Here is a 22,242-nt window from a genome sequence, read left to right as displayed (position 1 = left end):
GAGCACGTGTATTATGTGGCTAAAATCTTCACTCTTAACTTGGTTAGGAGACTAAAAAACATTCCTCACTGCTCTAACATGCTGAAGAAACGTCTGAGGGGGAAGGAGATGGATACTCAGTTGTCACATCAAAGAAGCAACATCCTAGCAGGATCCATTCTTTGTTAAGCCTTCCACTGTTAAGAGATTTGAGGTTACACAGTATACTTTATGATCACAACTTACACGTGGTGGGAGAATTGGTACTGAATTTAGAGCATCAGCAGAACAAAAAAATGTTATATATTTTATTTATTTTTTTTGGTCCGGTCGTGGGGCCTGAACTCTGTCTGGGCTTGGGCGCTGTCCCTCAGCTCTTCAGCTCAAGGCGAGCGCTCTACCACTTGAGCCACAGCGCCACTTCCAGCTTTTTTCTTTTTGCTTATGTGGTGCTGAGGAATCGAACCCAGGGCCTCAGGCATGCAAGGCAAGCGCTCTACCACTGAGCCACCTTCCCAGCCCTGTTATATATTTTATTCATGTCAATAAAGAAATGACCTGTTCTTGTTCTACCGAGAATGGAAATTGGAAGCCAAACACCCTTCGTATTCCAAAATAAGGTCTCAAACTTTGTAATTTTCATGTAAATTGTTAGGATGCTTGCAGCTATTAGCTAATCTATCTTCCAATACACTGTGCAATATAGCACTGAATAAATGATACAAAATGTTAATGGATGAGTGATCAACTAATAGCTCTGCTAGTAATTGATTTTTCTTCAATAAAGTTGCATAGATCAATTAGTTAACTGCCTGGATTAACCAGTATGGGACACAATGTTTTGTAAATTGAAAACTTTTTTGTTTGTTTTTTCCCACCAGTCCTGGGGCTTGAACTCAGGGCCTGGACACCATCCCTGAGCTTCTCTGGCTCAAGACTAGCACTCTACCATTTGAGCCACAGCACCATTTCCAGCTTTTATCTGTTTATGTGGTATTAAGGAATTGAACCCAGGGCTTCATGCATGCTAGGCAAGCACTCTAACCACTAAGCCACATTCACATCCCTAGTAAGCTGTTTTTTGTGTAAACTGTTGGGATTTGCTTCACTGTTTGACATCCAAAGATGATGTAAAGTTCAAAGAGTGAATATTTTGCCATGTTCAGTTAAAGTGCACAGTCTGTTACAGGTTGACACCTTGTTTAACCTGATTTATGCAAACTTAGTAAGCTACTTAAATAGTGTAGCTTTAATAAACTGCACATGACACTGGCAGCCCTAGAGTTCATAAATGGACACGAGACCAGCAGTTCTGCAACATGTGTGTGGAACTTACTTTCCAGGTGCATCCCCTATCTAAAACTTCTCTTCATCATGTACACTTGATAGCTGGGGGGACAAAATGGGAGTAATACCTGGGCCACAATTTACAAAGTACTGTTGGTGTGGGAATTGTCATAAGGTTGTGTGGTATTAGGTATGAGCTATTAGGCATCCATGGAAATAGGTTTATGTAGCTATTTGAATTAATGAGCGTTTAAATGCATCATTTCAGGTGACTTAACATGAATAAAAGTCAATGGTATTGTAAAAAAATTATACATATCTGTATCTATATATGGCTAGATTCTATAATCTTCATATTAAAGTAAAAAGAAGTTGTAAATTAACAATATTGTCAAGTGATTCTATCAGCAGGGGAAGAGTCAGACAGAACTTGACTAGTCTTAGGGCTCCAACCCATTCTCTTGGCCAGTATTCGGACAGGTCATTAGGCAGTTGTTTTCCAAAAAACAACACATGCATAATATTAATTTTAGTTTCAATGTGTTTTGTTGGCAGAGCTGGGATCAGATTTGGGGCCTCGTGCATGCTAGGCAAGAGCATTATTCGCCCTGACTTTACGGACAGTACTGCTCAACATGGTGTAAACCTGAGGCATCAAGGACTGTGCCCATTCAGAGAACTATGTTAAAACAACATGTAAGAATGTAAGAAATTGTGGAGATATGTGAGCAAGTGGTCTGAGGCTGGCAAATGATGATCCAGTGTGACGAGAAGAAATGCCAATCTGTACAGAAGATGTGACATTAGGAGGTTTCTGATTGCCTTGTTGCTAACAAGCTTGAGTGAGACCTGCTACTTGCAATGGTGGGTGGACCACAATCAAGATGTGCCTGGAACCAGCAGATACCTACCAATTCCTCATCAAATAAACAAGTCTACTTAGAAGTCCACCCAATTTCGGTACAGCCTAATGCTACCTTGTGGTATTTTGCATTCTGAGCCACTGGATGTCCTTTACGAAAACTACCTAGACAGCAGCAGTACAGCACGCAGCCAAACACTGCTTCCCTTGAAAATCCTGTTCTTTCTACAAGCTTGGGCATCTTCCTTGCATTGGGCACTTGAGCTTTTCCTTAGGTTGTTATTTCAATTATTGACTCTGAAGTAAAAACAAGAACTGAAAACAGCCTTGGGTTCCTGTAAGAGCTGTCATTCTTCCAATGCAAAGGGAATTCTTGGGTGCTCGTCCACCTACCCAGGGGGTTGAGAGTCCTCATCTGCTGGTGGGCTGGAGGCTGTGCTGGTTGCTGGCCAGGAACCTGAGGCTGCAGCTGCGTCTGGGGCTGGTTCATGTAGGGGAGTCCAAGAGCAGCATAGGCCCGCTGCATGGAGCTGGGGTCTATAGGATTTGGGTTACTTAAAGAAGTGGCATTCTGTTGCCCTGTCCCAACAGAACCAATTGTATTTTGAATTCCACTAGCTGGAGACCCCAGGATGGCTAGAATAACAAACAGACAGGCAAAAACGGTTAAATAAAAGGAAGTAGCTCGCAAGTGATTTTTAAAACTAATATGCAAATAAAATCTTATAAAAGACCTTGCATGTACATCATAAAACATTCAAACAAGACCATCAAGGGCTAGACTGAAAGAATATTATGCATTTACTCTTTTTGGAAGCACAAAAAGCTGTTAAAAAAAGCAACAGAGATCACTAAATAAAAACCAGTATGTATTATAACCTAGACTTCTAAGTAGCCAGTTCTAGGGAGCGATACATGAATAACAAAGTGAAGTATTTAATTCTTTGGGGTCAGCAGCCCTCTCTGAGACGAAAGAAGGAGGAGCCTTCCTATAGTCTCCTACCCTGACGCTTCTTTCCTGCCCACCTACGTATGTAACTTTGGGATTAGCAGAGATGACGTCTAGTAAACTAGCTTTTATTAATAAAGCTAAAATATAATCCCCTAAGTAATTTTTTCTTGAGACAGCATCTCAATATATAACCCACACTATCCTGGATGACTGGAGATCTTGATTACTGGGATTACAGACATGTACATCTAGTACAGTTAAATACTTCCTATTCAGCATCACAGCAGGCTGGGCACTAGTGGCTCATGCTTTTAATCATAGTTCGAAGCCAGCCTGGGCACAAAAGTCTAAGGAACACTATCTAATGAACAAAAATGCTGAGCTGGAGGCATGGCCCAAGTGGTAGAATATCACCTGTGAGCAACAAAGGCAAGCAGGAGTGTGAGGCCTTGAATTCGTGCCACAGTACAAGAACAAAATTTTTTTTAAAAGGAAAAGAAAAAGAAAGACAAAAGGCCTGCAATACTTGACTGAATACAGGTCTGCTAAAACTTAAGAGCTGGAGCAAGGGCTGAAGATTCTCCCTGGATTTTCACTTCTTCAGGCATCATCTCAGAATCGCTGCTGTTCAGAACCTAGATCTGTCTGTCTTCTTCATGGAGCCATCATCAGCCACCTCTACTGAAGCCCACAAGTGGATTGGAGAGCGGCTGTCCCGCCCAGCTGGCCAACTCCAGGAGACTAAAGCAAACAGCCATGGAGACAGAAGGAAGTCCATTTCTTTTTTTTTCTCCTGCTTATGTGGTGTTGAGGAATTGAACCCAGGGCCTCAGGCATGCAAGGCAAGGACTCTACCACTGAGCCACCTTCCCAGCCCCAGGAAGTCCATGTTACACGCGTGCGCAAGCACACACACACACTCAAATGGCAAGTTACACGCGTACACACACACACACACACACACACACACACACACACACACACACCTTTCTGTCACACTCTGTGTATGCTGGTATATTAGGGCATGAACCCAGTGCCTGGAAACTGCCCTGAGCTTTTGAACTCAAAAGTAATGCTCTACCACTTGAACTACAGCTCCATTTCTGGCATTTTAGTAGTTTGCTGGAGATAAGAATCTCACACCAGGCACTAGTGGCTCCAGTATATAATCCTAGCCAATCTGGAGGCTGAGATCTAAAGGTCATGGTTTGGGGCTGGGAAGGTGGCTCAGTGGTAGAGCTCTTGCCTTGCATGCCTGAGGCCCTGGGTTCGATTCCTCAGCACCACATAAGCAAAAAGAAAAAAAGCCGGAAGTGGCACTGTGGCTCAAGTGGTAGAGTGCTAGCCTTGAGCAAAAGAGCTCAGGGACAGTGCCCAGGCCCTTAGTTCAAGCTCCATGACTGACCCTACCCCCACACCAAAAAAACAAAAACAAAAATAAAAATAAATGAATAAAGGGTTCTCACGGACTTTCCTGTCCTATTTGGCTTTGATTCATGATGCTCAGATCTCAGCCTCCTGATGTTATTATGAAGGTGTTATACAGAAGGGTTTCCATTTCGTAAATCAGGTAATGAGTACATTTCTTTTTTGGACAATGTCACCCCTTTCTTCTCCTTTCCCCAGTTTACCTCTCCCATCCCACCCCACAAATTACATGGTTCATTTTTCACATAGTATATACTGAATAGCATGATTGCACTTGGTCATCCTTCTTCCTTCCCTTTCTGAGAACTCCCTCCATTGCTCCCTCCTAAAAAGAAAACCAAAACCAAAACCAAGTATCATCACAATCACCAAAACAAACCCATGTTTCCATTTCCTGGAATTTGTTTCGATAAATAGTATTTTAAATGTTCAGGAGTTACACCTTTGAGTTCTTCCACTAAGGGTATCTTCCTTTAGTCTTTGTGTAAATGCCTAAAGTCCTGTATAGGTTATCATGTCCAACTGTATTTTTAGATATGGTCATAACATATAATTTTTGACATGGGAAATACTACCACTAAGACTCTTTCTTTAAAATTCAAGCCATCATGTGTAACAATAATGTTCTTACATTAAACTATCAATCCAACTATAATAAATTACTTGATTTTTTTAGAGCATCTCAATTAAACTGCAATGTGTAAAATTTTTTTCAGTACTCATTCCATAGCTTTTCTGATAATGATATTCAGAACTCAAGCATATTAATGCTAATTAGATATAATTACATACACCAAATACCATATTTATTATAAATGAAAAGCAATTCCCAAGGTAAACCTTATAATATGTAGATAAGATAGTCTTGCATATTTTTAAAGTGTTTCACCTAACAGTTATTATTCCCTGAAACTTTAAACATATCCCATCATACTTCTGAAACAAATACATTTTTTTTTAAGGAGGTACTAAAGATACTTTTTAAAGAGTGCTGGGTACAGAATGCAGGACCTCATACTTGCTAAGCAACCATTCTACCACAGAACTACACTCCTGTTCCAGAGTAATTTACTTTTCTATCACCTTGTGGTACAAAAAAAAGAACACTATAATTGATAGTCATACTGATCAATTATGGCCAAGACTTAAAAAAAAGGAAGAGTCTGTGGCCTCCCTCTCTGAGAAATAGATGTGCTTTCCTGACTTTGTTCTATATTCTTTCATCACACTTCCCCAAATGACACTGATTTAGTCAACACCTCTACCTTAGGGTGAATGTCACTCTTAAGCCAAGGCCACTGACGGGGTAGCCAGTATCTCACTCTCAAAAGACACCTCACTGTCAACACTGACTGACTATGTATACGTTATTTTTATACCATCATAATGCTCAGAGCTTGGCATTTCTAACAATTCAGAAGTAAGGAAAATAAATTACAAACAGCAGCTTGACAATGAAGCACAGGCTACTGTGAGATCCATATGATTGCTACAAGATGAAACAGCATGAACACCTAGGAGAAGAGCACATGGCTTACTGTGGAAGTCACGGTTGATTGACAGGTGGGATACATAACATATTGTAAACTCTTGTAGTGATGTAACAGTGAAACTCCCCTCTGTATAACTAATGTAAGCTAATTAAAAAAAAAACAAAACAGGAATCCACATGAGACTCATTTGCCACATGGACCCAAGTCCAGGGGATTTGCAGCCATTGTGTGTAGTCCCCATCCTGCTCCAAACTGACTGAAAAAGTGCCTTGGGGCTAAATAAGAACAGAGCACTTAAGACAGCAATGTCTCACTATCTAAATCCTAAGAAAGAGTTCTCTAGTCACTAGTTCTTCAGCAATTACTGAGGTAGATCTTCTTAGTCCTTTTACGATTCATATACCTCATTTCCTTTCTGTTGCTTACAGCTGATTAATGTGTTACCAGGCTACAGGATGTAATACCTCACTCTGAGGTGTCCTAATATGCCAGGTTTGGGTTCTCCTTGGTGTTGTACCTGAACCCAGATATTTGCTTGCCTTTTTGAGTTTTAGATTTCCTTTTTTCTTTTGTACAAGTACTGGGGCTTAAGCTGTCTCTTAGCTTTTTGGTTCAAGGCTGATGCTCTACGAGTTGAGCTACACTATTACTTCTGGCTTTTTGGTAGCTAAATGGAGGTGAGAATCTCACAGACTTTCTTATCTGGGCTAGCTTTGATCTGTGGTCCTCAGTCTCCTGAGAAGCTAGGATCATAGGCATAAGCCACGGGTGCTTGGCTTACTTGCCTCTTTAAAGCAATCCAATACCCTCTCTACCTTACCATTCCCACTCTATTGTAAGAAAAGCAGGAGACCATGGTTTATGAAATAAAAGGCCAAGTTTATTGTGTGTTCTTTCTCGGATTCACCTGCCATTCCTTGTTTCATTTTCTTTTCTCCTTTTGGTGGTACTTGAGTTGAAGTCAGGGCTTTCTACTTGTCATGTAGGAACGTGTTGTACTGCTTGAGCCAGGCCTCGTGGTGGGCCTGGAAACACAGTTCTCATCTCCACCTCCTGATAGCTAGGATTAGAAATGTGAACAAGCCTACCCAGCCTCACCTGCCATTCTTTATACAGGGCAAGGCAATCCTTCCCTCATGAATATGAAGAGTGGTCTACTGAGAGTGTCTATATAGTACATGCTGCTAACAATCAATGAACCAGCAACATCGGTCTCTCATCATTCTCACTGAAAATGGACACAACTTGTAATTTCAAGGCTTTGTCGGGGCTGCAGGAGACATACTGCAGAGTGGACGAGGAGGCTAATCTACCCATTCCTTAGATTTCTTCAAACAAGAAGGCAAGAGTACAGCAACATGTTAGAGGGGGACCACTGAACAGTCGTGAGGACTCACACTGTGCCCAAGCTCGAGTCTATACTGGAGATGACCCTGAAGCACTGATGTGTGTCCTTGAGGGATTTAGAGCTGGGAAACCTATGATCTCCTTTGGAGATTACTGCCACCTCTCTATGGAGCTTGGCCCTTGCAGGCATCCTGAGCAGACCATTTCAAATCTTAATGTGTACCCTAGAATTTGTTAAAAATGTAAATTATAATACAGAAGGACAGGTCCAAATGTCTACATTTCTAACAAACAACCCAGAATCACCTTTGCGGCCTGAATACTCCATTCTGAGTTAGCAAGAACCTCACCGGGTCTGGTTGAGGAACTTGGACACATGCCACACAGATATCAGGACTGATGGCAAAAAAGTTCTAAGATTTCAACAACTGAGTATTTCTATAAAAGATGCTTAACTTAGGATCAGTCATCACAGAGCTTGTAGAAAATAGTTTGAAGAAAATTTAAAATGTCAACATAAGCCAAAAAGAAACCATTTTTGAGTTTTATTTTAGCAATAAAGGTGATTTGGAAGATTGTCACAATAGTATTTTAACTTCAATTATAGGAGTTAAAAATAATACAGGATGTGTGCCAACCAATGAGGTGTACACGAGACAGTCATGCCAAAAAGCTGAGCTGTGTGCTGGCCCAGTGCCGAGTGCCAGCAGCAGGTGCGGGTGGCCTTCAGCAGTACACTGTGGTCTTTAGAAGCTCACTCCAGCCCACCTCACTTGCACAGGTACCTCTGAGTCCAATCAGATCCGCTCCTCACAGACTATGTGTTATGCCAACATTGTTACTGCTGCCTAAAATGTTCTTCCATAGCTATTATGCTTCAATTGAGCTCCATCCAGCCCCACCTTTCTCTATGAAGTAGTCCAGGCACATGTTTGTTCTCCTCCCAAGGATTGCCAAAAGCACTGACTTCATCAGATCCTTTCAGCGAGACCATCACCTCAGTGTCTTGTAAGTTTCTGAGACAGGATCTCACCGTGGTATAAGCTAGGCACTAGGATCACATGGACATGCATCACATTTCACCACAGTATTTGGATGCATATGTCATTTGCCTCTAGAATCTAACCTTAAGTTATAGAGGATCAGATCACATTTGTCTCTCAGTTTGTAAACCAAAGTTCACACATTATAAGCACAATTTGTTTTAGGAGAAAAAAAATTACAGAAAGACTATTGCTAAAAATGCCCTCACTTATTACTCCATACTCACAAAAGTACAGGTCTAGAGTCAAACATCACACACAAGGCTTAAATGTAATTTAAGAAGCACTTAAGCTAGGTGTTTGTGGCTCATATTAGTAATCCTAGCTACTCAGGATGCTGAGATTTGAGGATTGCAGTTAACAGTCCAGGCAGGAAAGTCCAATTAACTAGTTGATAACTGATAAGTAGGTGATAATTATCGTTAAGTAGTGGAAAGAAAAGCTGGACTAGGAGCATGGCTCAAGTAGCAGAGTGCCAGCTGTGAATAGGAAAAATCAAGTGGAACACAAGGACCTAGATCAATCAAGCCCCCAGTATCAGCATTAAAAAAGGGGGGGGGGGAAACAGTTGAAACATTTAAAAAGAGCTGTCGGACCTGTTGGCTCTTGTCATTAACTTTATATGCCCAGGAGGCTGAAATTCAAGGATCACAGTTTGAACCCAAACTGGGCAAAAAAGCTTGTGAAACTTTTATTTCAAAGTAACGAGCAAAAAGTTAGAGGTGAAGGTATGGCAAAACAAACAAAAAAAACCCTTGAGCAAAAAACCCAAGTAAGAGCACAAAGCCCAGAGTTCAAGAATTGACATAAATAAATAAATAAATCTTCAATTTTTCTCATTAAAAAACTACCAAAACCTTTTGCAGAGTACATATGAGCCTCCTCTGTAACATTTGCTATCGAATCACCCTGGAAACACTTCACAATATGACTAGTAGAGAGACTGTGGTTTACCACTTGAGAGGGCATGCATCAAATCAGTTTTCCTAATACTGAGGCAGTTACAAAGATGTAAGGAAAAACAAACCACATACATTTCTTTCTTTTTAAAAACAAAACCACGTAAGTATTTCTTCTTCCCTTTTTTCTTTTTTTTTCCTTCTGGTGCCCCTGAGCTTCAGTTTGCTCAGGGCTAACAATCTACCATGTGAGCTACAGTCCCACTTCCAGCATTTTTTGTAGTTTATTTGGAGATAAAAAGTCTCACGGACCTTTCTTTCTGCCCAGGCTGGCTTCAAACTGCAATTCTCAGATCTCATTTTCCTGAGTAGCTAGGATTATAGGTGTGAGCCACTAGTGCCCAGCTTAGAGAAACATATTTTTAAAAGGAGAAATCACAGAAGTTTAGAACTTTCCTAGCAATATATACCAATCACAAAAGACCTCAAAATCTTCACACTCTCAAATTAAAAAACTAACATCCTAGCTTATTATTTAAGAAATTAATATTGTACAAGTACAAACTTGACAATGAAATCACAATAAATTAAACCACTGCCATACATTTTTTAAAAAGTTTTACAGTAATTTGGAGAAAAGTAGTCAGTATGCCACCAGAACTATTACCATCCCAAATAAACTGGCTCCAGAAGACTTAAGTCTTCTAGAACTTTATTTATATAAAAGATGTCTGGGAAAATTTATGTACTAAAGTACAATTTTTGGTCAAAGAATAATATAACTGATTCAGGAAACTAAGTTTTAAAAGAAACTTACTGTGATGGGGGAGTATGGCTCATATGGTAGAATGCCTGCCTTGCAAATATGAGGCTGTGAGTACTGCCAAAAAGAAACTTACTGGGACTCCTGTGTAGGGAGGAAGAGTAAAAGACCCCCGCGCCCTAGATTTCTCTCAATACAGACAAGGACAGCTCCCAGTGACAGCTTCAAGGGAGGGGAGCTGGACATGTAAGAGGAGACCGTGGAGCCAGCACGGCTCCACTCCATGACCTTCTCGGATCAGGGTTCCCATCTCTCCCTGTGCCACTCACAGCCAGCCAGGAAAAAAAGCAGCATGTGTTCCCACGGCTGCAGGTGGAGACCCTGAGGATGATGATGAAGGAAGTACGAGGAATGTAAACTCAGAACACAACTGTGGAGGAGAAAAGCTGGCATAGATGAGATGGAGGAAGATGAGGAAGACTGTGCCTTGAGCCCGAAGGGCTCCTCCTAGCTATCCAAACGAGGAACACTCCCAGAGACCACTGACATGATAGAAAACGCCTTAAAAAGAAGAGATATTCAGTTTTCTTATTGTTTTGATGCCTACAAATGGTAGGATTCATGGGGCCTCCCAAATGAACAGACATTGGTGTAGAACCGATCATTCTAAGGGTTACACAGACAACTCAGAAGACAACAAAACAATGGGAATGAGCAGATGTGCCAGTCCTGGAGCAGAGACTCTCAATGGAAGTGGAATAGGTCTGGGAACTGCATCTCTGAGTAGGAGGAAGAAAGTTCGTAAATGTCTCTCCATGTGGGAATCTTATACTGACCAACCTAACCGACAGAGCCTTCACTATTTGTTTGGAGGGATATCTAATGCAAAAGAAGTACTGTTTCACCTTCCCGTGTCAGTGCCACTATAAGTGACACAGCATTCAACTCCTCATACTTGGTAACTGTGAGAAAAAAAAACCCATCTTCATATCTGCTATTTGATGCACTGCACTCCAAGTGCATGCATACAAGGTAGGGCCAGGGAGGAGGGTAAATTAGAGCTCAACATGGACGTGGCCATCAGCTTCACTAACGGGTGGGTTATCTACAGGTTGAGCTTGGCTGTACCTGGATCTCTGCCTGCACTGCCTTACTACTGCCCTTTGCAGCTGGTAACCCCTTAAAACATTCTAGTCTCATCTCCAAGCTTCTCTGCCCCCGTGCTCACTTACTTTGTTGGTTTCGCTTGTCACTGGCATTTTTCAAAGGGAGGCAAACAGGACAGTCATGTCGTGTGCAGTTCTTCCAATGAGAGATGATTTGTCGTGAAGATGCACAATGGGCAACTATGACCAGAAAAACAACGAGATGTTATTTTTCTATCCAAATCGTCACACTTTCAATTACACCTAAATTATAATGCCAGATTCCATAAGAAAATGGTAACAAGTGTAACCATAACACAATACAGGCATCTTCAACTTACAGAATGCTTTCCAAAAAGTTTGTAAGTTGACTGTCAAAAACTCCAAACAGAAAACTTCCCATAGAGGCAATGTTATGAATGATGGGTGATTAAGATTTAGCCCACAAACAAAATAAAACTATTCAACCTGAAATACAGAACTGAAAAGTAAAACAAATATAGTTCTGCAATGTCACTGTTTAAAATAAAAACACTGAATTGTATTTAAAGATGAAAGCATCTAAATACTTCAGTTGAAGAAATGTAGATAGAGAAGCAAATGAGAAGTCTGTGGAAATTTTGAAAGAGACCCTTGAGTGTTTATGGTAAAGTACTGGAGAGGATAATCAATGCTCTAGCTATTCTCAGTCTTCTTCTTCGAAGTCTAACCTTACCTGTTCCAACCTACTCATGATCAGGATTACTCTGGGGACTCACAAGTGACACAATGGGAGAAAGACAAGGTAGAGTTTACCCCAAGGTTTAGGAAACAAGAAAGAAGAGAAGGAAAGAAGATAAAGATGACAGAAAAGGCACAGCTGTTCATGTGAACAGTTCACCTCATTCAGTGTGACTGAGGGGTCTGGAAAAGGGGGTAAAGGGAACACATGATGTGCCTTGGGGTGAAACGGTGCACACAGTCTCCCATGTCACTGCCAGTCTCCCAGGACAACTTGCTGTCATTGGAGTAGCCTCAAGATGTAGGGCAGAGAAGCAGAGCAGTGGGCAGCAGCAGGTCTGAGTCCATGAACAAGACAGATGCTAGGTTCAGAGAAGGGCATGTGCCTGTCTGTGCATGTGCTAGTCACTGCCCAAAAGGAAATCACAATCTAGATATTTACAACCAGGAGTGTTCAAGAAGAGATAGTCTTCCAAGACAGGAAAAGAACACAGATCCTAGCCTTATGCAGAAGAAATCTAAGTTATTAGAAAACCAAACTGCCTTTCTCCTTAGCAGGTGAGCCTTCCAAAGGCAGCTGAGTGTCAGGTGGTGGGTGCAAGAGCAACATGTTCTAGGCCACACCAGAAAGGGGTCAGTACAGAAGGGTGCACAGCCTGTGACCACAACAAGAACAAAGGCACATTCTACCCTGACCATGGCCACTAGTTCAGAAAAGAGCACTTACCTTGGCAGGCTTTCCCAGCCTGACAATGTGTCATATGATTCAAAACATTTTTCATGGTTCGACAATGTGGGAGAGAGCAGGCCCGAACCTCTCCGTTTGCTTGTTCTCGTCTCTGACATTTATGAGCATGAAGCAGTAGAACCAGCTGCTGCTGTATCAGTTTGCGTTTTTCAGGATCCGCAGTAGGACCTGTTGCCATTGCTTGTGTGGGTACAATTCCCACTGATGTCTGCATCTGTGACTAAAAAGAACAAAAGAACCTTAGTAAGCTTTTAGAACTTGAATTTACCAGAGCTCCTTCAGCTTAGTTTCTTCAGTGGTGCCTAAAACACATACACAGTAATTTCACTGTGGTCACTGCCTCTCCTAAGAGAGTACAACACTGTCCTCAACACATCCACCTAGTGCAATTTTAAGATTATCATGTCTTAATAAATAAACAAACAAGTAAGAGGGCTAGGAAGGTGGCTCAGTGGTAGAATGCCTGCCTAGCATGCATGAAGCCCTGGGTTCCATTCCTCAGTACTGCATACACAGACAAAGCCAGAAGTGGCTCTGTGGTTCAAGTGGTGGAGCGCTAGCCTTGAGCACAGAGAAGCTCAGGGACAGTGCCCAGGCCCCAAATTCAAGCCCCAGAACTGGCAAAAAAAAAAAAAAAAATCCTCCTCTGATAACAGCTAATACCTATCATATTCTGAATTGGTTTGTTTTGTCTTTATGAGAACTCAGGACATGTACGTGTATGTGTAGAAAAACCAGGTGACTTTGCTTAGAAGCACATTGGAAGCCTGAGTATAACTCTAAGTACAACCCAATTTCTAGCTGAAGTACATCTGAAGTTTCACAGTGCAAACGAAAGATTGCCCACCTATAAACCTGAGATTCTGAACTGGGCAGACTAGATGAGGCCCAGGAGAAACAAATTGCTGGGGTACATACTGAGAGACACTACAGCAGGAGCCCTACAACTCACAGGCCACCCTGAGAGGACTAGCACGCAAGGCTCACCATTCGGATGCCATCCGTCACTGCCCATTGTGGCAGGACACAGAAGACAACCCCAGACAACCCTCTCCAGTCAGAACAGCCCTGCACCATCCATACTCTCTTCCCTTCTAAAAACACTCATCAGCTGCTGATGGGGTTGGTCCAAAACCTCAACTTCAGAATTCTGATACATGATCAAAACAAGTGATAACACTGCTCTCATAAGGCCTTTTAAATAAATAACACACCTGGTAAACCTCCTGCATTATAGCTTTAGGAATGGTCAAGTTTTCAGCACAGTTAATTTTTCTTAAAAAAAAAAAAAAAGCCCACATGAGCTGTGTATCTGAAATAACCTTGAAAGAGAACCTAGAGACAAAGCCTGTGTGATGGAGAAACGTTCTCAAAGACTCCCCACTTCCAAGCAGCAATCTGTTCCAGTGGCTCAGCAAGACGATGCTGCCGGTTACCAGGTTGTCTGTCTTCGGAAGGAACCACCAATACACAGCCATTCCCTGCCACTCTCTTGACTTCTTTTTCCCTCTGGTAGCAGTGCTTCAACTGAGAGAACTCATACTTGGTTGGCTTGCTTGCTCACAGCTGGTACTCTACCACTTCAGCCACGTCTCCAGTATTTTGCTGGCTAATTTGAGAGGGAATCTCATGGATTTTTCTGCTCAGGCTGGCTTCAAACTGTGATCCTCCGGGTTTCAGCTTCCTGAGTAGTGTGTATTATGGGCACAAGGCACCAGCATGTAGCTTCTACTCTCCTGCACACATCCCTCCTCAAAGATACCTATGTATCTCATATCTAATCTACACAAAGGCAATTCAATTTCTGCCCCCCTAAAAATCTGCTCCTCCTCCATCAATAAAAGTAATTTTAAAATTCTTGCTCCCACAGTAAGCTGTCCTAGAAACTGTATAGAGAACTCATATTTATTAAAGTACTCAACAGAGACAAGTAAATCAGCATACATACTATATGTCATTAAATATAGGATTTGACTGAGAAGTGAGACGCTCATGAAAAAGTGCATCTGAGAATCAGAAAAAATTATATGATGACAATTCTTTTTTAAAAGTATTTTTTATTTAATGACTTTTTTGTTGTTGTTGTTTATATGGTACTGAGTAATCGAACCCAGGACCTCATGCATGCTAAGCAAGTACTCCTAAGCCACTTTCTCAGCCCATATGACAATTCTAACAAACCTCAAAGTCTGTATAAAGTAAAAGAGGACAAATAAAATGGTCAAAGATAAAGTGCAACAAGATACACCTGAAAATTTAAGAAAATGTATATTTGCTTTTGGATATATCCTCAGGAATAATCCTATTTCCAAAGAAGTTTAGCCCTTCCAGAGCTCTCACCAGCATGACCTAGGAATAATGGCATCAATACTGGACGTGACCATGGAGACATAATCCAAAGGTCTCCACGCATGCCTCAGTGGAAGACAGTTCTCCCAAGGCTAACCTGCTCATTCTGACGTTCTGACATCCTCCTGGTCTTAGCACTCTAATTCCTCTGATCCCAAGGTTCCCCTCTCCAGTGTTTTATTCTTCTGCTGTCCTCCTTGCCAGCTCCTCCTCTTCGTTTTTTCCCTACTCACCCTAGCTGGCTTGTCTGTCTAGTGTTCTGCCTAGAATTAATACCCCACAGCTGTCACTACACTGTCTCATAAGCTGCTGATTCCCAAATGGCCAATGGCTACCCTACTCATATACCCATTCACTTGTCTACCATTTCTTCTTGGGCATCCATAAGTATCTAAGCACTGTCCTAGAGTGTAGTCTATCATACCCTTTCCTTTGTTCCCTCCTCTAAGGCTTCTCTCTCCTCCACAGCTCAGTAAGGGTTTTTTCATTAGATTATCCCATCACCATACACATTTGCCACTAGTGCGTCTCCATAATACTGCAGTGCACATTCCTTTCTCAATCCTCTCTCTACACATGAGCCAGAAGAACAAGCTTTGATGTAAAGACTGCAGCTCAAGGCTGGCAGAGTGGCTCAAATGATAGACTACCTGCCTAGCAAGTATTCAAACCCCAACACTGAAGACAAAAAAATAATAATAATAATCAGGCTCTGATGCTGGCAGAATTGCTTGAGTATAGAGTGCATGCTTAGTAGTGCAAAGCCTTCAGTTCAACCCCTAATACTAGAGATAGCCAGGTTTCTATTCAAGTTGCACACCTGCTTAAGATAATCCCTGCTTGGCCTCTGTCTTCTCTCAAGAGTCACATTCAAAGCCAAGAACTGGTGGCTTAGACCTGTAATCCTAGCCACTCAGGAGGCTGAGACCTGAGGATCACATTTTGAAGTCATCCAGGATAGAAAAGTTCGTAAGACTCATCTACAATTAGCCAGTAAAAAGCTGGAAGTGGAGTTGCAACTTTAGTGGTAGAGCTTTTTCCACCTTGAGCAAAAAGTCAATTTAGAGTTAGAGGCCTGAGTTCAAGCGCCATTACTGTGATTTTTTTTGGGGGGGGGGGGAGTCAGTGGTAGGCTTGAACTCTGGGCCTGGGCGCTGTCCCTCAGCTCTTCAGCTCAAGGCGAGCGCTCTACCACTTGAGCCACAGCACCTCTTCTGGTTTTCTGGTGGTAAAGTGGAGATAAGAGTTTCATAAACTTTCCTTGCCCCAGCTGGCTTTGAATGGTGATTCAGATCTCAGCCTCTTGAGTAGCTAGGATTATAGGCGTAAGCTACTGGTGCTGGTGATTTTTTTTAAAGTCATCTTCCAAAGCACTGTCTCCTACCAGTTCCCACACAAGCCAATGCCTCCCGTTCCCCAATATGGCCTTCTCTGGTAAAAAATTTCTTGGTCAGTCATGGGGCTTGAACTCAGGGCCTGGGCTCTGTCCCTGAGCTCTTTTGCTCAAGGCTAGTGCTCTAGTGCACCACTTCTGGTTTTCTGGTGGTTAACTGGAGACAAGAGTTTCATAGACATTCCTGTCTGGGCTGGCTTCGTACCATGATCCTCAGATCTCAGCCCCCTGAGTAGCTGGAGTTATGGGCATGAGCCACCGGCCTGGCTTATACAGACCTTCTTGAGCAGTTTTCTAATTATTCATCATTGCTGCACATCTCCAATTTCATAAAGAGGGGCAAGCTCACCATTACTCACACCTATGTTCTAGGCTCTTCTCCAAATCCTGGGCACATGGAAGGGTCCCACAATATGACAAATCAATTAATTAAGTGAGCAACGGCAACCCTTCCCTTTTTCAATGCCACCGGGCAATGTCAGAATCATACAGCAAGCAGGTGGCGCTCAGCTCACAGTCCATCGCCACACAGATTCAGTCTATGAAGAGCTAAACCTCGGTACCAGATCATTCGGCATCCGTCATGACTTGAATTGTTTGGTACCAAATCTAGTTGACTTCCAAAGATTACCCTCAGAAGCAAGAAAGAAAATGTTAAGTCCAAGCCATTCTATATTCCTTGATCCATGAAATAGACCTACTTTTTCAGTAGCTTCCTCTCATCATGCAAAAATCTGCAGATTTCAAGAGGCCAAATATAATAGAGAAAATTCAAGGAAGATCACAAAACACAATCAAGGAATTGCAAACAAGCTGTGTAAACACAGGCTAGGGGGACATTCCCAGCAGACTCAGGGCTGCTAAAGCATGACATGCAGATGTAATTAAAAAGCAGTTTGCAGGAAAGATGTTACAAACCAGACCTCAATTTCCTCATCTCTGAAATGGGAGCTGTAATGATGGCTCTCAAGAGGATGCTACAGAAATACAGTACAATACAGGATTCGGATGTGCTTTGGAAGAAGCCTGGCACCCTGGGAGTTGGTCAGTCTGGCCTCCAGTGGGTCACTGAAGTCTGTTCTCAGACCACGCTGGCTCACAGACAACATTCACACACATACAAGCCCACCTACTCTGTGCCCTACAGAGCAAACAATGGATGCAAAAGACCCAGTTTTCCTTCTAAAAACATTGTGGACTTCCCCCAAGCCCCAAGCAGAGCAGTGCAGCTCCTGTGGACAAGTACACTCTTCAGTTTTCCGTGATCCTAAGAAAACACAGAATACCCATTTGATTTCCTGTGAGATTCCAGAAGACCAAAGGATGAGCCACTATTGATATTGCTTCCCTGAACTTTCTCTGGAGCAGTGGTTCCCATGAGGGGGTGGGGGAGAGAGGGGGAGAGACTATTATGTCCCAGGGGACATATGTCAAAATCTAAAAACATTTTGGATTGTAACAAGGATAGGAAGGTGTTTCTGTCCAGTTTAGGGCATATTATGCCCAGTAAGTTCAAGCCACTGGAGCAGCACTCAAGACTGGCAAGAGGTACCTCGAACAGAGGAATTCTTTCACTCGGATGAGAATGTGAACCAAAGAGGCACTTAAAAGAGAATAGGGACATCATGATTCAAAGCCAGCCTGGGCAGGAAAGTCCATGAGACTTTTATCTCCAATTAACCACCAAAAAACCGGAAGTGGAGCTGTGGCTCAAGTGGTAGAGTACTTGACTTGAGCTGAAGAGCTCAGGGATGGTGCCCAGGCCAAGAGTTCAAGCCTCATGACAAGGGGCGGGGAGGGGGGGGAAGAAGAGGGAGGGAGGGAAGAAGGAAGGGAGAGAGAGAGAGAGAGAGAGAGAGAAAGAGAGAGAGGGAGGGGAGGAAGAAGGGAGAGAGAGAGGAGGGCAGAAAACACTGAGAGATTCTCTGAGTATAAAGCATGGAACATCTTGAAAAAACTCAAATGCTGTCACCTAAAGCCTAAATGTACTCTTGGGTTGCTGAGCAGGCACAGTAATAAATATTGTCCAGCCCTGGTGTCCACAACACTATCGCTCTCAGTGAGGACTGGAAAAGCAAGAAAGACCAACCATGTAGGTGCCAGGTCCTAACTCCCTGAAGGCCAACACCATTTCCAGAACCCAGGCCTGAGCTGTGAGGGAGAGGCTAATCATGGCAACCAAAGCTAGCAGAAAAAGGAATGGAGCCCGGGGTGTAGGGGGTCATCATTAGAAATAAACAACAGTAAAATCTTCAGTGGCTTTGATCCTCCTGGAGGATGAGGGTAAAGACACCTTCTGATTCTACCCTATTAGCGAGAAAAAAAAATTCATCTCTGCTTCCCAACAGCTTCAGAACATTGGACATTGTAAACATTCATCTCTTAGTTCTGATGTAGTAAGTGCAAAGGCCAGAGAAGATGTAGACAGAGGAAGCAGAATGAAGAACAAAGAAGAATCCTCTGAACACTTCAAAATGAAAAGTTTTAAAACAACAAAAGGAAAACAAGACAAAAAAAAATCCTGCTGGGTGCTGGTGGTTCACACCTGTAATCCTAGCCACTCAGGAGGCTGAGCTCTGAGGATCACAGTTCAAAGTCAGGACAGGAAAGTCAGTGAGACTCTTTATCTCCAACGAACCACCAGAAAAAATGGAAGTGGTGCTGTGGTTCAAGTGGTAGAGGATAAGCCTTAAGCTGAAGAGCTGAGGGACAGTACCCAGGCCCAGAGTTCAAGTCCCATGACTGACTTCTCAAATTACTACTGCAGAAGTATGTGCATGGCAAACTAAGTCTAGGGAAAAGGAGTAGCTTTTTAGAGACTGACCAGTCACCACATGCACATCATACATTCAGTAGATGGGGTATGTAGTGAAGATGGACAGAAAAGGTAATAACCCTCAATATTCTAAATTAACAGAGTTCTACTTCGTGGCGTAAAAGATCCTTTGTCACATTCACATCTCAGATGGGTCCACAGACTTCTTGTTTCACAGGTCAGAACTCTTAGTGAGAAAATGAAGGCATAATCATCTCTCAACTCAGATGACACTCATCTCATCAGCTCAACACATCCTTGCAAGACAAAGGTCTTTCTTTTGACTGTAACGTTGACAGCTTCAACACACTAACAGTAAGAATAAGAAAAGTCAGCACCACTGGTTTTAAAGGTGTGGAAAGATGAAACAATTCATCCATTCTCTCCTTCAAGCAGAGTTAAGTCAGCCTTCTGTTGTAAAGCTTATTTAGAGAGGTAAGAAATATGGATTATCTTCCTATCACCCAATGACATACTTTCAGTCAAGAGTGTCACTGAGAGCACAATTAAAGCGGTGTGTCAAAGCCCCCACCAGGAGCTTCAGCACTGACAGCCAAGGATAACTTACCATATTTGGCACATTGGTGACTGAAGTATTCTTGATATCTGTAGGGAAGGCAGGCAAACTATTAACCAGGCTTTGTTTGCTGGGTAACTGAGGGTTCACTCCAGTGGCTCCCATTTGCTGCCCTCCAGTTTGACTAAAGGGTTGTCCAAATGGACTTGTGTTACCAGTCATTCCCATCTGAAAGAAAAACAGCAAAGATTAGCTGACATGACACCATCTTATTATATAAAAGGGCCTCAGAAATGCTCACATGATCCACTGACATAAAAACAATTATGTTTTGTGGACCCCTCTTCAGTGATAAAGCTTACAATCCGCTCACAGTCAGAACTGTGAGAAGACAAGGTGGGCAGCAGGCTAGTAACTGTTCTACATGCTAGACGCCATCCCAGAAGCCGCAGTGCTCCTCCTACCCCCAGCCACGTTCCCTGCCCCAGGTCCTCGTACCCAAAAAGGTCCTTCCAGAAACACTGACCACAGGGAACTCCTTCAACTTAATCCTCAATAACTGCAGAAATGCTTTGTTTCTTTCAAGTTCTCCATCAGATCTGAACAAGTTTCCATTAGTTCCAAACATACAGTAAGAATACTGGCATTGAATAACTTTTCTCTCCGGGATTTGCTTTGAATAGCTTAGCAAGGCAGGTAGTTGTGGTGAAATGAAGGGGGACTGTTAGCATGCTGGTAATTACCAACCACACAACAGTTAAGTATTCAGTGAATGTATAACCTTTAATATTACACATACCATATTAATATTATACTATTAGAATATTAGAAATTCCCTTTAATAAAGCTTGTCTTTATTAAAGTGGAGGACTGGGATAGTGGTTCATGCCTGTAATCTTAGCTATACAGGAGGCTGAGATTTGAGATCACAGTTCAAAGCCAGCCCAGGCAGGAAAGTCTATGAGACTCTTATCTCCAATTAGCCACCAAAGAGCCAGAACTGGAGATGTGGCTCAAGTGATAGAGCACTAACTTACGCAGAAAAGCTCAGAGTGAGTGCCTAGGCCCTGAGTTCAAGGCCCAGGACACACACACACACAGACACACCCCCCCCCAAAGTAAAGTGAAATAAAATATACGGTAAAGAGAAATTTCGGAAAGCGAAACCCTAGGCTCTACTCCACAAGGGCAGCCACAGAGCCATCCCCGTTTCCTTAGGTCCTCTCAGTTACAACCTCAAGTACATGTGTGAGAATCCCCAATGCAATGTCCTTATGTTTATCTGTCTCCTTTGGGGAGGAAAAAAGAGAAACTAAAGGTCTGAGTGCCTACCTGTATTTTTCCCCCCAAAGTTGAAATACTCAACTGGTTGCCTTTACATTTCTGGTATCTTGTTCAATTTGATGTTTATCTGGAAGAAGAATTCTGGACAGGGAAAACCTCCAGAGCTGAGTTTCCATTCCAGATATCACCATGGACCAAGAATACAGCTCAGTGTGAGAATGTTTACCTAGCTTGTATAAGGCCCTGGGTTCAATTTCCAGCACTGCATGTATGTGCATGCACATACCAAGATCTACATAAGTAAGCAGGCCCTCCGTTAGCAACTGCCACACCAGGGTGCCTACTCTGAGTAACTTACATCCTTGCCATAGACTCAATCATCTCTCCTGAAAGGTGAATGTATTCAGTGAGATAGATAAAATGATTCTGTCAGCTCTAAAAGTCTAGGCTGTAAAGAAATCAATGTGTAATGAACTAAACTCCATTTCTGCTGAAATGCCAGTATAAAAACAAAACTAAAGTAGCATAATCAGAAAGGTCTTCCCCGCTGCATTCTCATACACGTGGCATCTTCACAGATAAGGCTTTCCACTTTTCTAAAAGTAAGCCCATTCCAGCCATCACTTTTACCCTGTGTGCTCTGCATGAGTTTAAACTGACCACAAGGGGCTGGGAAGGTGGCTCAGCGGTAGAGCGCTTGCCTTGCATGCATGAGGCCCTGGGTTCGATTCCTCAGCACCACATAAGCAAAAAGAAAAAAGCCGGAAGTGGCGCTGTGGCTTAAGTGGTAGAGCGCTAGCCTTGAGCTGAAGAGCTGAGGGACAGCGCCCAGGCCCAGAGTTCAGGCCCCACAACTGGACCAAAAAACAAAAACAAATAAACTGACCACAAGCCTTCATTAAACCCATGAATGAGATTCAATTTTTGTGGTTAGGAGATTTTTAATCAAGGCAAAAGGTAACTGAGTAAATATGATTGCATTTCTGATTCCCAACTTAGTTCCTTGAATTGTAATTTAAAAACCAACAACTCAAAAGGGGTTAGGATATAGCTCAAGTGGTAGAGTACCTGCTTAAAAAGTACAGGATCCAGGGCTGGGAATATGGCTTAGTGGTAGAGTGCTTGCCTAGCATGCATGAAACCCTGAGTTTGATTCCTCAGTACCACATACACAGAAAAAACCACAAGTGGTGCTGCGGCTCAAGTGGTAGAGTGCTA

General features: G+C 42.6%; 1 protein-coding gene across 1 annotated transcript in view; it reads right to left on the bottom strand.

Annotated features, from left to right (window-relative positions):
- The window catches only part of Crebbp (CREB binding protein), a 115,382-nt gene that overhangs the window by 52,093 nt on the left and 41,047 nt on the right, over positions 1-22,242 (bottom strand). The window contains exons 3-6 of the mRNA XM_013011223.1: positions 19,792-19,968; positions 12,646-12,886; positions 11,286-11,399; positions 2,522-2,764 (exon numbers count right to left, since the gene is read on the bottom strand). Of these exons, the coding sequence (XP_012866677.1) occupies positions 2,522-2,764; positions 11,286-11,399; positions 12,646-12,886; positions 19,792-19,968 (775 nt within the window). The remainder of the gene's footprint in view (positions 1-2,521; positions 2,765-11,285; positions 11,400-12,645; positions 12,887-19,791; positions 19,969-22,242) is intronic.

Source organism: Dipodomys ordii, unplaced genomic scaffold (assembly GCF_000151885.1).
Source record: "Dipodomys ordii isolate 6190 unplaced genomic scaffold, Dord_2.0 Scaffold14, whole genome shotgun sequence".
Classification (NCBI taxonomy): Eukaryota; Metazoa; Chordata; class Mammalia; order Rodentia; family Heteromyidae; genus Dipodomys; species Dipodomys ordii.
This window is presented reverse-complemented; position numbering and strand designations above follow the sequence as displayed.